At 44.4% G+C, this 13,499-nt stretch overlaps 1 protein-coding gene across 1 annotated transcript; it reads left to right on the top strand.

Moving 5' to 3' along the window:
* The first annotated feature begins 1,593 nt into the window (after positions 1–1,593).
* LOC123445134 (probable membrane-associated 30 kDa protein, chloroplastic) lies at positions 1,594–5,505 on the top strand. The gene is made up of 12 exons (XM_045122074.1): positions 1,594–1,707; positions 1,791–1,937; positions 2,431–2,531; positions 2,625–2,735; positions 3,022–3,086; positions 3,166–3,247; positions 3,486–3,560; positions 3,722–3,792; positions 3,878–3,960; positions 4,627–4,691; positions 4,854–4,928; positions 5,141–5,505. The coding sequence occupies exons 2-12, from the start codon at positions 1,835–1,837 to the stop codon at positions 5,255–5,257; spliced, it is 948 nt and encodes a 315-aa protein (XP_044978009.1). The 5' UTR covers positions 1,594–1,707; positions 1,791–1,834; the 3' UTR covers positions 5,258–5,505.
* The last annotated feature ends 7,994 nt before the right edge of the window (positions 5,506–13,499 follow it).

Genomic DNA, 13,499 nt, shown 5'->3' with positions numbered 1-13,499 from the left:
GTCGTGACCCCAAGGAAGATGACAATGAGAAGAAAAAACCCAAGTATCCGGTCCCCCGAGTTGCAGAAGTTCGAGCGTACGAGTGGCCAAGCGATGTGTTCTTACGTGTCGCCGGTCTTTATGAGGATTTTTATTACTTGGTGGAGAACGCATGCCTTACCGCATTTGTTGAAGATAAGTATCCACAATACCTCCTCCTCACTAATATTTTCGTGCAAAGCTTTAATTTCTACTCCCCCCGTTCCTAAATATAAGTCTTTTAAGATATTCTACTAGGAGTCTACATACGAAGCAAAATGAATGAATCTACAATCCAAAATATGTCTATATACATCTGTATGTAGTCCACTAGTGAAGACTCTAAAAAGACTTCTATTTAGGAACGGAGGGAGTATCCAAGAAAGAGTCCTCCTATGGTTGAGTTCGAGTTATATGATATCCCCCAGCGCATGTCACTTCAGGATTTTTGCAAAGTTTGCAAATTACCTTATGTTGGGGATATTCATGAACCTCGTCCACGGGACTTGGAGGCTTTCATTGATACTATTGATGTAGGAGAGGAGGGAGGAGTGTCTTGCGCTAGAGTTGCTAGTGTACATTTTCCCGTGCTTCGGTATCTCTCATTATTTGTGGGAAAATGTTTGATTGGCCGTGGGAAAGCTGGGGCTCTTAGCTCCCCAGATCTTGCGGTCTTGCGTGAAGCTCTTTATAATGATAAAACTTATAGCTTAGGCGCTATAGTGGCTCAACGGTTGAACACAAATCGTACTGAAGGCGTTGTTTATGGAGGTATCTATGCTACCCGTCCTGATGCACGCTGCCACAGAAGCTTCACACGTGAATATGATAACCTCATGATACATGTTAAATTGGGTTTTATATGGAATACAAATAGTACAATGATTCATTATTATTTTAGAACTCACGTCCTTTATTAAGACAAAAGTGTTATAATATTGCACCCAACTTGGGAGAGGGCGGTGGGAGGAAGGTGGGGCGGAACAACCAATCAACATGGTGTCCGATAGTTTCGTAAATCATGGGCCACATCAAGCTGTGAGCTTTAGTGTTATTCTTTCTCCGTTAATGGGAGAAAGTCAGATGCGCTAAAACCTGCTGCGAGGGCGTTCAAGCCATGATGTTCACCTCTCTCTCGTGATCTGCCATAACTCTAATTGAAGCTTTCCTCCAACTTTTATATAATTCATCCACTTCAAATAAAATTAATATCTCTAGAATGCTTTTACTTTTTAGAGAATATCTTCATATTTTTTTTTTTGATAAATGAGAATATCTCGAGAATGCTAAGGGCTAAGGCAATGTGTTCTGTTGGGCATCATCCCAGGCCCAGCCTTGGCATTTTCAGGCGGGTCTTTGCCCGGTCCGGCCCGTGTAAAATGGAGTATAATTTTTTTAAACACTGACTTCACTGCCTGATTTGCCTCAATAAAAGAAAAACTTCACGGCGTGATGTCCCGGCGCACACCGAGCTCGCTCGTCTGCCGTCCGATCTAGCGTGTATCGTCCAGATCGAGGCGGTGGAGAGGGCCCAGCCACTTTTGCGACAACACCCCCGTTTCCTCAACCTATTCACCAAACAAACCTTGGCGTCACCCAAAAGCGCTCCCCCTTGTCAGGTCAGCCGCGCCGCCCGTCTCCGGCGACCCCAAGCCCCAACGATTCCATCTCCGACCACAGGAGCTCCAGGTACGCTTCCCCTGCACGTTCTCCTCTTTGCTTCATCCATTGATGGTTCGTAGGTTCTGAAATCCTAGGCTCTGCAACTCTAGGGTTCCTCTCCTCTCCATCTGGTCCTCCGCTACGCCCCGAATCGATGGAGATAAGGGCCCCGCCTACGAGCCTCAGGCTCGCTACGCCGCCGTCCACAGCCAGCTTCCGCTCGGCCTCCCTCAGGACCTCCTTCCTCAACGGCAGCGGTGCGTTTCTCGAGCTCGTGTCCTGCTCCAGCCATGTTTCATGTGCTTCGTGGCAGAGATTGCTGTAATAAACTTGTAGCTGCTGATTCGGTTTGCTAGTGAGTACACCTATGTTAACATAGAGATCCAAATGGAAGGTTGATCCTAAGGTTTGGGAGATTGTGATTATTGTTTCCTTATGGTCGTGGAACTTGCTCTGAGACGGAGGGGACTGACCTCCAATATCATGTTCATAGCTGTCTACTGAAGCCATTTTGCACGCTAATTTGGCGTTCCAACTACAAGCTATATCATGTACTATCAGAGCATGCCAGATATTTACATTTTATCATGCCTGTTAATCTTCTTCGCATACATTCTCAGACAGTCACTGATGCTGGTAACATACATTAATATGTTTGCAGTAGAACACTTATCGAAGTGCATATTCTAGTTATTTGGTGATCAGCCCATAGCCATGTCGAGGACCTCTAATTGACTACATCCTCTGCAGTTTCTCTTCGAGCTGTGCAAGTACGCCAATCAAATGTCAACAGATTTAAGTGCAACGCCATACGGAGTAACCTCTTTGATAGACTAACTAGGCTTGTCAGGGTGAGTAAGGCCATTTCAGTCAATATTTCGTTGCACAGTAGCACAGTTTTGTGTTTATTTAACTAAGTGCTTGTGCCTTGCTGATTTTTCTAGTCCTATGCAAATGCAATTCTGAGTTCATTTGAAGACCCTGAGAAGATCCTAGATCAGGCAGTCTTGGAGATGAATGATGATTTAACAAAGATGCGGCAAGCCACTGCACAGGTTTGTTGTGTTTATTGTTATAATCCTAAAATTTCACCGGTGACAGTACATTTTTAACCTTCAGTTCTGCCGTTGTTGCCATTCATCATACAAAAGATTGTGGTGTTGATGCTAGTTTTGGTTAGCTGCCTGTTGTATTACCAGCTTCTTGTTTGTTTGAATCTCTAGCTTCTGTAGGACCTTGTCACAGAGGATGCCATGTATATAGATGTAAAATGGGAATACTAGCCTATTGTACAATATTCTGTTGCATTCAACCTGATAACATGGGTTTTAATTTTGGAAGGTCTTGGCATCTCAAAAGAGGCTCGAGAACAAGTACAAAGCTGCCGAACAAGCTGATGCTGACTGGTAATGTATGGGTAACTATAAGCTTACATTTGTTCTGTGTCGTCTGTTTGTTTTACAATGCTATTTTTATTAAATTTAGGTATCGGAGGGCTCAACTTGCTCTTCAAAAGGGTGAAGAGGATCTTGCTCGTGAAGCCCTTAAACGGCGCAAATCATATGCTGTAAGTATTAAGTTGATCTGGTGTGCTGGATCAAATGTCTGCTCAGTCACACTGTTACTAGAGTGTAATTGCAACTTGCTATTAGAATCAACTCCCATTGAATGTTTGCATTATACATTTGTGCTTTTCAACTCCTTGACTCGCAATAACATGTATGGCTATATACATCTTATGTCAACTTGTGTTAATTCATATGCTAAATTCATGTTACAGTTATGTTTCGTGTTTGTGTGCTTAGGAAAATGCAAGCTCCTTAAAGGCCCAGCTTGATCAGCAGAAGAGTGTCGTCGAAAATCTTGTTTCAAATACCAGGGTGAGCTTATTACTAGTTTTTAACTGCAGGAATGCTCTTTTCCTGAATACAAATTTATATTTTTCTGGGACCATGTGCCTCACAGGGCGAGTACTACCTATTTGTATTTTTTGGCTTTATTTTCATATTTTTTTAAACATGTATATTATGCTATTCTGTAGCTTCTTGAGAGCAAGATAGCAGAGGCCAAGCAGAAAAAGGATACCCTAAAAGCCCGTGCTCAATCAGCAAAGTATGCATCATTGAAGTTGGTTCTGTTTTGGCGCCTATTACTTCATAGTTTTGTTAAGTGATAATTACCCTTGCTTTTTCTTTAGGACCGCAACAAAAGTGAGTGAAATGCTGGGGAATGTGAATACAAGTGGTGCCCTGTCAGCGTTTGAGAAGATGGAGGAGAAAGGTACCTTCCTCGTTAGTGATTTTCTTGTACCAGTGTTATTTATCATTTGAAGTACCCACTTGTTTGCATATTTAGTATAAATAAACTGATATGGCCAGATGCATGCTCAAAAGGTGCTAGAGTACTCATTCAGTAACCTTAATGACCCATAGAGACTTTAACCTCAAAATATCGTCAAACTATCAGTGGTATAATATTCAAACGCATCAGCCAGCAACTGGAACTAGATAGTGGTATTTTTTTTCCTCCATAAGTTGTCAAATTTGCCAGCCGCTGAATCAACAAAATGCATCTGGATGTTTGTTTGTTGTTGCCAAAAATCATTTGAATGGTCACATTACACATCTAGTTTTCTGCGGTATATAGTTTGGCCACTTGCACAAAGGCTGATTAACTTCAACAGAATCTAGCCTTTTATGATGAATATTTTGACTGACGTGTTGAATCATCTCCTATTTGAGTTGTTATGGGTATTACCTATGTAAATTATGTTTTAATCTTCTTGCTTGTGTGGTGAATGTTATGTGTCTTCTATTGGTCGGGAAATTACACGTGCCACTAGTTTCTCTTACTGGCTGTGTTATCAGCAAGCCGACCAGTGATATCTTGTGACAAATTATTTTTACATTTTATTCTTACGAATAGCTACATGTTTTGTGCTGTCAGTTATGACTATGGAATCCCAAGCTGAGGCACTTGGTCAATTGGGAGCCGATGATCTAGAAGGAAAGGTAAATCTGGAGTGTGTAGTACTCCCTCCGTCCCATAATATAAGAGCGTTTTACACTAGTGTAGTGTCAAAAACATTCTAATAGTATGGGATGGAGGGAGTAACTTCTAAAGATATTCATTGTGGTAATAAGATCTGACCGCAGTATTTTAATTGTGCACAGTTTGCAATGCTTGAGACAACATCGGTTGACGATGATCTTGCACAAATGAGAAAAGAACTGTCCGGGAGCTCTTTGGTATGTTTCTTCATTTTAGGACTCAAAATAATAGTTGTTTTCAAGTAAAAAAGATGAAAAACCGGTCTGCTTTTGACATTGTTAATTTGATTCACCGGATTATAGTATGCAAAAATGGCCAGCCAGCTGTAATAAATACAGAAATGAATGTGCTATATCCTTTTTATGCCACCCATTCCATAAAAAATGACTCAGTTTCGTGTCACACACAGAAAGGCGAGCTTCCTCCGGGTAGAACAACCACAACCAGCAAATCCGGCAGCCCTTTCCGGGACACAGAGATTGAGACGGAGCTAAATGAGCTGCGGAAGAAGACCAAAGAGTATTAGATTTTATTTACAGGACATGTCTGTGTCGCCAGGCTTGATGGAACCTCCTAGCTGAAGAACCCCGGAAGTTATAGCCTTGCAGATTTCAGCAATGTGCATCCGAGGTTCTGAACCCCCCAGTGCACTTTTTTGGTAAAGGTATATGGGTGCGCGTAGAGTTCTCTCGCAATTTTCCTGTGAATGACATTGTACTTTGTACAGTTAATTTTGTCGCCATAATGCAAATCGTTACACCCGTTTTCTGCTTAGCCAAGAGCCCCCAGTTTCCATAGTTTAAAAAACCAAACCGGTGATCGAACTGGCGAGCCCACTGGTTCAAGTTTTTACTGGTCGGACCGCCGATTCACCGGTTTGATGTCTGGTTTTTCATACCATAAATAATGCATTTTGTGTACTAGTGTCGTACTAAATGGATGTAAAATACAATCATTTACTTGAATTTGACAAAAAAGTTGGCTAGCCAAGATGTTTATTGGGCCAAGCAGCTTACACAATTATATCTAGCATCCTGGGTTTGAATGCCCTTTGACACAGGTTACTTTTCTATTTTTATGTGCGGCACCGGTAGAACCGTCGGTTTTATACCTCCGGTTCTTGCAAAAACCAGCCGGTTTACATAGTTATTTCCGGTCCAATTGCAGGTTGGCCTTTTTAGCTTAAAACCAAAAGGGGCGTCGGTTCAGGGTTTTTTTGTTCCGACTGTCGGTCCGGTTTTTTAAACTATGCACCTGAGAATGGTTTCATACTTGAACCATATCCATACATTTATCTCTCAAAACCATACTTAAACCATACCCATTTGATGTCATTTTCAGCCCAACCAAAACTAAACCCATTATTTTTTCCATCCAAATCAACTTAAGCCCAATACATAACCGTGGGTTTAAAACCAATACATAACTATGAGTTTGCTTTAACGTACATATAATTGCATAAATTGATAAGTTAAGAAGCAAATGAGATAGAAAAGGCATGAGTGCATCTACAACAGTTTGAAAACAAAGTTATTCTTGAGATACAGTCAACACACAACAAAAGGCAAAAAAATGCCCACGTCTGAATAGCTCACTAACAAGTGTATTAAAACAAAATTACTTAGCCAAAGCACAAGCAAACACTTTTGATTTTTGTGTGGGATTTCTCCATAATACATAATTACACAGTGCATTACAACATGCATATGGATCAAAGATATTCGTTCTTGGTCATCGTTGGTTATTGCACATAACCAATGCCTAGAAACTGGTTTGGACCCATAGTTTATAACCGTTTATAACCAAACGGTTTAAACCCATAACTAACTATACCCAAACTGGTTTCTCCACATACCCAAATCAAAACCAAACTAAAAAAAGCTCAGCCCAATAAAACATAAACCAACCAAATCCAAAGTAATAACCGAACTGTTACACCCGGTTTTCTAATAACCATTCCCAGGTTTAGATTCCTCGTGCACCTTACTCTTTCGAGGATGGGATCCTCCCATTGTGTCGCGCCCATTCTTTCTAACTGCATTCCAGGGAACATGCATGCTCTTCTAGAAGGAGAGTGGCATGTCCAGTTGTCCACTAGAACCGGCCGCAATTCCGAACCTGCACGTAGCCTTCTGATCCATGGTTTCTGCCTGGCCGTGAAGTGATCAGGATATATCCCGTCCCACTGAAAATGTGCGGTGCACGCCAACCGCAGCGCCAAATTTGAAGCCACCAAACCAGGTTCAGATGAAGGAGAAAGAACCAAGTTTGGCCTTGCCACTGTCGTGATCATCACACGGAAGCAGCAGCAAAACGACAGCCAAAACGGCGCGTCTGTCGCCGACGCTACACTCGAGCCCATACGGTACGACCCATTGCGACCGGCTTGGCTGTTCGTCTAGAAGCGGTGACGGCTCACAAGCAACAACAAGCAGGGGCATGTGGCATTGGCTATCCGTGTCACGGTCACAACTCAAAAAAGAGCCAAGTACCAGAAGCAGCCTTGGCTTGTCTTCCACATATCCAGCGTACACGCATCGGCAATCGGGACATGCACCCCGTAAAGTAAAACCAATCACAGGTGAAAGCATCATGGTCATATGCAATGCTCACATACAAAGACAATACTAATTGACACCACAACTGCTTCCCTCAACAAAGCCCTGCAGTGCAGTCTGCCGCCCGCGTCGCTGTGCGTAGTCCCGTCCAGCTCCAAGCACGGTCTTCACCAGGGGACAAGAGCTCGGGATGCCTCGCCGGAACCGGCGGACCGGCACGAGGAGCACCGCTGACACGCCACGGCCAGGCTCTATCAAACCAAGAAGAGCACCTACAGGCAGGCAGCACTGCGCTGCACGACCTTCGGAAAAGTCGAAACGATTTCGTTGCGCTAGTTTTCAGGAAACAAGGGCATCTCCAACAGGATTGGTAAGCTGGTTTGCTATCTCCAAACAGTATAAACACTAGTACCAAGGTGTCAAAAGACTGCTCCGGCAGATTCGGTGTCATCCATAACTTTACATGGATTTTACAAATATGTGAATTTTGATTGAAGGTTAAGAAGGATGAGGGTTCCATCCTCCTTGAAAATCAGGGAGGGGGGGAGTGGTTTGTTAGAAAGAAAGAATCCTAGTCAGCGTCTAACCTTATGTAACTCTTTGTATGTCTAGCATTTTTGCCTGCAATACCTAAACTTTTAGGTTAGTGACATAACTTTTCCTTTCCTCTGCTATTTTTTCCAAATTGTTCTCTCTTAACTTTGGCGACTTTTTTTTTGCGGAATAACTTTGGCAACTTTATTAAATGACAGTCTTTACTGTTACAAGAGAGGGGAAAAGTGTTGTCCTAATTTACATAAAACTGGGCTAAAATTCTTATAACACGTTCATTAAAAAGGACACCCGACCGACGTGGCACCTACAAGACCCACACACACCGCCGATGCAAGGACACCGTCATGGGTGCCTGCAATGCCATCGTTATCGCCTCTCTTCGAGAAAGTGACTTCGACTTCGACTTCAGCGGACGACCCATCAAGGTCCCTAGGAACGAACGACACACGAGAACCAGGTTGACCAAATCTAAACAATCGACCGGCGATGACGAAGACCAGATAGCTCCAACCTTGATGACGTGCATAGCAGGAGAATAGAAGCATGGCTGCCGCCAACAATCTGCATCGCCCGTCGTCTGGTATCGTTGCCGCCGTGTCGCCCCGCAACACCGTAGCTTCGACTTCACGCTCAGGAGCAAGCCGACTGTCAAGGACAAAGACGAGCCACAACCTTGCATATCTTGCGACCATCATCGTTGCCGCACAAGTCGCGACGCAAGAACCTGAGCGTCAAGCACATGGAGAACGCGAACCAGATCCCAATGTCTTCAAGATGACGTCCTAAAAAGGGAAGCCAACGTTCCATTATGTTAGGTTCTCACGCACAGTGATTAATCATCGCCCCATCAAATGAAGTCATCAACTTCCGGCAATCGTCAATTGTTGGTCAATCGGTAGGATTAGGTGATTGTTGGATGCAATTGTTTTGTGTGTGGATGATGAGTCTGAATATGATAGATGGTGATACCTTTGGCATTGATGATCTGAACCCATCACTTTCATACACAGTTGATGTTCAGATGATGGTATTGATGTATATGGCATTTGTCGACCCTGGCCCAGCAAAAAGAGGATCAAGGAAAGCGAATTACACAGTGGACAGGAATGAGGCCTTTGTCTTTGTCTGCATTGCATCAAAGGCTATTAAACAATGATACAAGCATAATAATTTAGACGTGACTAGATTTGGACATCACGCTTGGAGAATCTCACTCTCTTTTCTCCGGAGGGTTGACGTCCAAGAGTGCTTATCCTGTGCAAAATGGTGCACCGGTCACCAAAATTCCATGGTAAATGTTTTCAAGAACTTTGAAAAATATTCTAGTAGATTAAAAGAATGAACATGTACCCCTCGTAAAGAAAAGGAATGAGCATGTACGATGTCACAAATTCGGGTTATCATTGAAACTCACATCTCCAATATTTGTTTCTGTTGACAAACATATCGTGAATATTAGTTGATTTTGTAGTTTGGGAGAGTTCAATGCAATTGTATTAATTGGTGAGACGGGTATATGTACACACAAGGGCGGGTATCTACAGCCGGACTCTTCATACTCGTCTCAAACGTCCGGTCAAGCTGCCCGATCACGGACCGGTCATAAATACATGACCCAACCAGACCCTTTAAATGATCCTCAAACGCCCGGACTGACCGGCGCCCCTTGTATCCAGCCCAAATATAGGACGAATGCAAGGGATCCGGGCACGCTCGGGCGCGCCCAGCTGGCCTGCGTCCACCCCACATATATTCGTCTTCATTTGTTTGCCGAACCAAACCCTAGCCACTTCATGTCATTCCCATCCGCCACACTAACTCTCCTCCGGTGATCTCCGACCTTCTCCGGCATGTAGGGCAGCGGATCCGACTCCGACCAGTTCGTATCCATCGAGTGAGGGGTCATCCCCTGCGGAATGGAGGAGGCAGTGGCGGTTTGCATTGCACTCCGTTGCTCACGCGAGGACAACGCCCGGTCGATGGCAGGATCTGTCCGCCATGACTCCATAGCGTCCACTCAGTGGGCGCTCGATTCCTCTGGGGCGGGATCATGAATATCACAGCGGGCGGGAAATCTCTCCTTCCCCTTCATCGGTCCGTCAGACTTCGAGTCCCACCGGGAACGGGTTGCCCGCCGCAGGAAGGAGAGGATAAGGATCACCGAGGCCTATCTCGTGGAGGAAATGGCGGAGGCGACTGATGCGGCAGCACGAACATCCGCAGAGGAGGAAGCCATCCGCGCTCGCATTTTGAAGAAATGGCAGTGGAGGAACACGCGCGCCCTCGCCCGCGAGCGGAATCAGACAGTCCGTGAAATGGCCAGAATGCCATCGAATGAGGTGGAGGAGGTGAGCAATGACGAGGACAACTCTGATGACGAGCATATCCGGCTCAATCCGTACTACGTCTTCGACCCATACTTCGACGAGAAGGACGACAAGGGCTCTAGGAAAGGCAAGGGCAGCCATGGCTGATGTCCACCATAGTCAAACATGCCAAATTTGGTAGTCCGATGGCATGTTAGTAGTGATGGAGTAGTTGGACGTAGTAGTTGCGTGGTTTGTATGAATTTGAGATATCAAATTTGAGGTGTCCGATTATAAAATGCATTATTTGAGGCGTGACTGGTCAATGTCCGTGGACACACTACGTATGTCCACGGGCGTTTGAAGAGCTGGATTTGAAGCTACGACTGTAGATGCTCTAACCAAATCCTATTTCTATGCCACAGTTTGAATGTACCAAACTGATATACAAGATTCAAACCGTGACCGGATTAGCTATTTGATAAGGATCCTAAGAGCATCTACAACCGGACCCTCATACCCATCACAAAATGTTCGGGAAAGCCGTCCGGTCAGTGGCCGGTCACAAAAAGCAACCCAACCAGACCTCTCAAATCCGCCTCAAACGCCCGGGCTAACCAGCACCACTCATATCCAGCCCAAATCTAGGGCAGATATGTAGCGGTCTCGTCATGCTCGGGTGCGTCCGCCACGTCCCAACTGATAGGCCTAGCTCATTACCGAACCCGTCGCTATCCCATAAAAAACCCACTCCGGGCACCTCGCTCCGAACCCTAGCCCACTCTCTCTCTGTCCTTCCTCTCCTCCCGCTCTCCGATTTCGATCCCATCGAGTACATTGTCGAGCTCCGACAGCCGCTCCGACTCCGACATCGACTATGAAGAGGAGCTCGCCCTCCGCGTCGTCTTGGAGCGGTCCAAGGTGGACACCTGTGACAACTACGGATCTGGAGCATTGTTGCAGATCCCGCGCCGGCGCAGGGCGGACGTCGGAGCCGGTCCCTCTCGGCCCGTGCGCAGCTTCACCAGGACTACGTAGTCCGCACTGGCCCCGTGCCGCCTTCTTCCCTTGTTGTCTGCTCCTCCACACGGGCAATGATGGGTGCTAGTACCTATTAGAGCATATTTCTCCATGTGTGGTTTTGGTAATTGATGAAAATCCCTATGGACTAATGGTTGCCTTGAGTTATATTCTAAGGATTTGTCCACAGACACTTCTTGAAGTCCATCTGTTGGTTTCAAGGAGTTTATATGACGACCAAGGTGGTATTCAATGTTTTATCCAAAGATTGGTCATGTGAGAGTTGAGCTTATTGCAAGCATGTCTTGAAGAAGAAGATTATGTGAACATTCATGTTTACCTTTAAGACATCATCTTTATGATGAGAGAAGATAAGATACAATGCTAATGAAGACTAAGTCAAAGAGTGAATCAAGTTGATCAACACACAAAGCATATAAGATGTACTGAGAGGGATCAAGTGATCTCATGGTATGGTAAGCATTGTCCATTATGCTTTGTGTACTAACCCATGGTTTATGTAAGAGTTCTATGTGGGGTTAGGTATGTTTTCATGGGCTTGCGTCAAGAGGAAGATCTCATACAACCAATGGAGGATGACATCAAGTGGTGATCGTCATCAAGATTGCGGTATGCAAGTTCAAGTGGAGCATCATGAATAGATCATGTTTGAAGCTTGTCGTCCATGGTGGTGACAATGAACTTGTGAAGATGTGCCAAAGAGTGGCTCACCCATAGTGGAGTATGGGGGAAGAAATCAACTAGTCTTCATCGAGCCAACGCAATCAAGAAAGGTGATCCATCTTGAGGAAGTCAAGATCATCATCATCTAGCTCAAGTGGACTATGTGCAAGGTATAGGTTTTCCTTTGACAGGTTTTCTATCTTACCAGTCTCATGGTGGTAGTTGGGAGACGAGGTTATAGCATCGATTGTCGTACTATCAAGGGGGACTCTCAAGTGAGTATTTCATCGTATAGTTCGTTGAGAGCTCAAACCATTTGCATCCTTGCATCATATTTCTTGGTTCATGTTTGGTGTTTTTCTTTGTGAGTTTTAGAGCTTATGGTCATCTTCATGACAAGTTCGAGTTCATCAAAAAGAGAGTCCGATCCACTTTTATACTAAATCTATACAAAATAGGTATTAGTAGGATGGATTTGAAAAGTCAGTCTGTTCAAGTAAGGATGGCACAGCGGCGACACATTCTCGAGGTGGACTTGTGTCCTCGCGCTTAGCCGTTGCGACTACGTTTGCTCCAGCGTCGGCACGGAGCTTGGGAGGTAGTCCAGGAGCGGATGTAGATTGTGATCTGCATTGACGACATCTGGAAGACGGGAACTATGCTGGGTTCGTGGTTCGTGGATGGCAGGTATGGTTTGCTCCTTCATGTCTTAGTCGTGGTGAGATGTCAGATCTGGAGTTTGATGGTGTGTACGGGGTGTTGTCCTCGTCTGATTTGTTCAACGACAAGGGCTTTATTTTTGTGAGCCACCTTGGAAGTTCGTAAAGTCGCATATCCGCGATGGTGCCACGTCGAGCTCGGATGAGGAGGTGATTCATCATTCTTTTTCTTTGCTGGTTGTTGTGATGGTGCTAGAGACAGGTGACGGACGTTAGTGTCAAGCTCAGAGATGTTCCACCATCTTCTCAGTTTTGTCATGTCGGTTATTACTGGACTTTTACTTTGGTCGTTATGATATGAATATGATGTGCATGATACGTATTATCTTGCAAAAAAAGATAGCAATATAATTTATGATATGAATTTTAGCATGTTAGGATGTATAAAAAAAGCCATGTAGGCAGTTTCATTTCTATTTCTACCGTGAAAATGCTTAACATCACAAGTTACCATATGTGTAACTCTACAACAAACTTAGTTTCTGATTTTTTTTCCCATGAAGTTTTGATTGCTTATCATGAGAATTTTGGATCAATATTTACATTTTTTCCAATAAACACAATGCTAACAAAACTTGAAAAATTATATGCTATCATATCGACATACTACAACCTTGGGCAATAAAATTTGGGTCGACCCGCTCGTCCTCATGGGATGGTGGGCCCGTCTCCCTTGGCCCATATTTATAGGAAGACGACTTAGAAGACCCATTGGCCTTGAAATTTTTGGCCGGGCCCATGTCTCAATCGGTAACATCGGTCCATTGTCATCTTGACTACTTACACATTCAAACTAGGCTTCGAATTGAGCTAGTTAGGGCATCTCCAACATTGACTTGCAAAAGTCTTCGGTGTATGTCCGTTCTAATATCCGAACATGGTCTACGGACATGATGCAGGAAGGAGGTATTCAATATTAATCGCAA

The sequence above is a fragment of the Hordeum vulgare genome, chromosome 3H, assembly GCF_904849725.1.
Source record: "Hordeum vulgare subsp. vulgare chromosome 3H, MorexV3_pseudomolecules_assembly, whole genome shotgun sequence".
Lineage (NCBI taxonomy): Eukaryota > Viridiplantae > Streptophyta > Magnoliopsida > Poales > Poaceae > Hordeum > Hordeum vulgare.
Note: the sequence above shows the minus strand (reverse complement) of the source record. Positions and strands in the feature narration are given on the sequence as shown.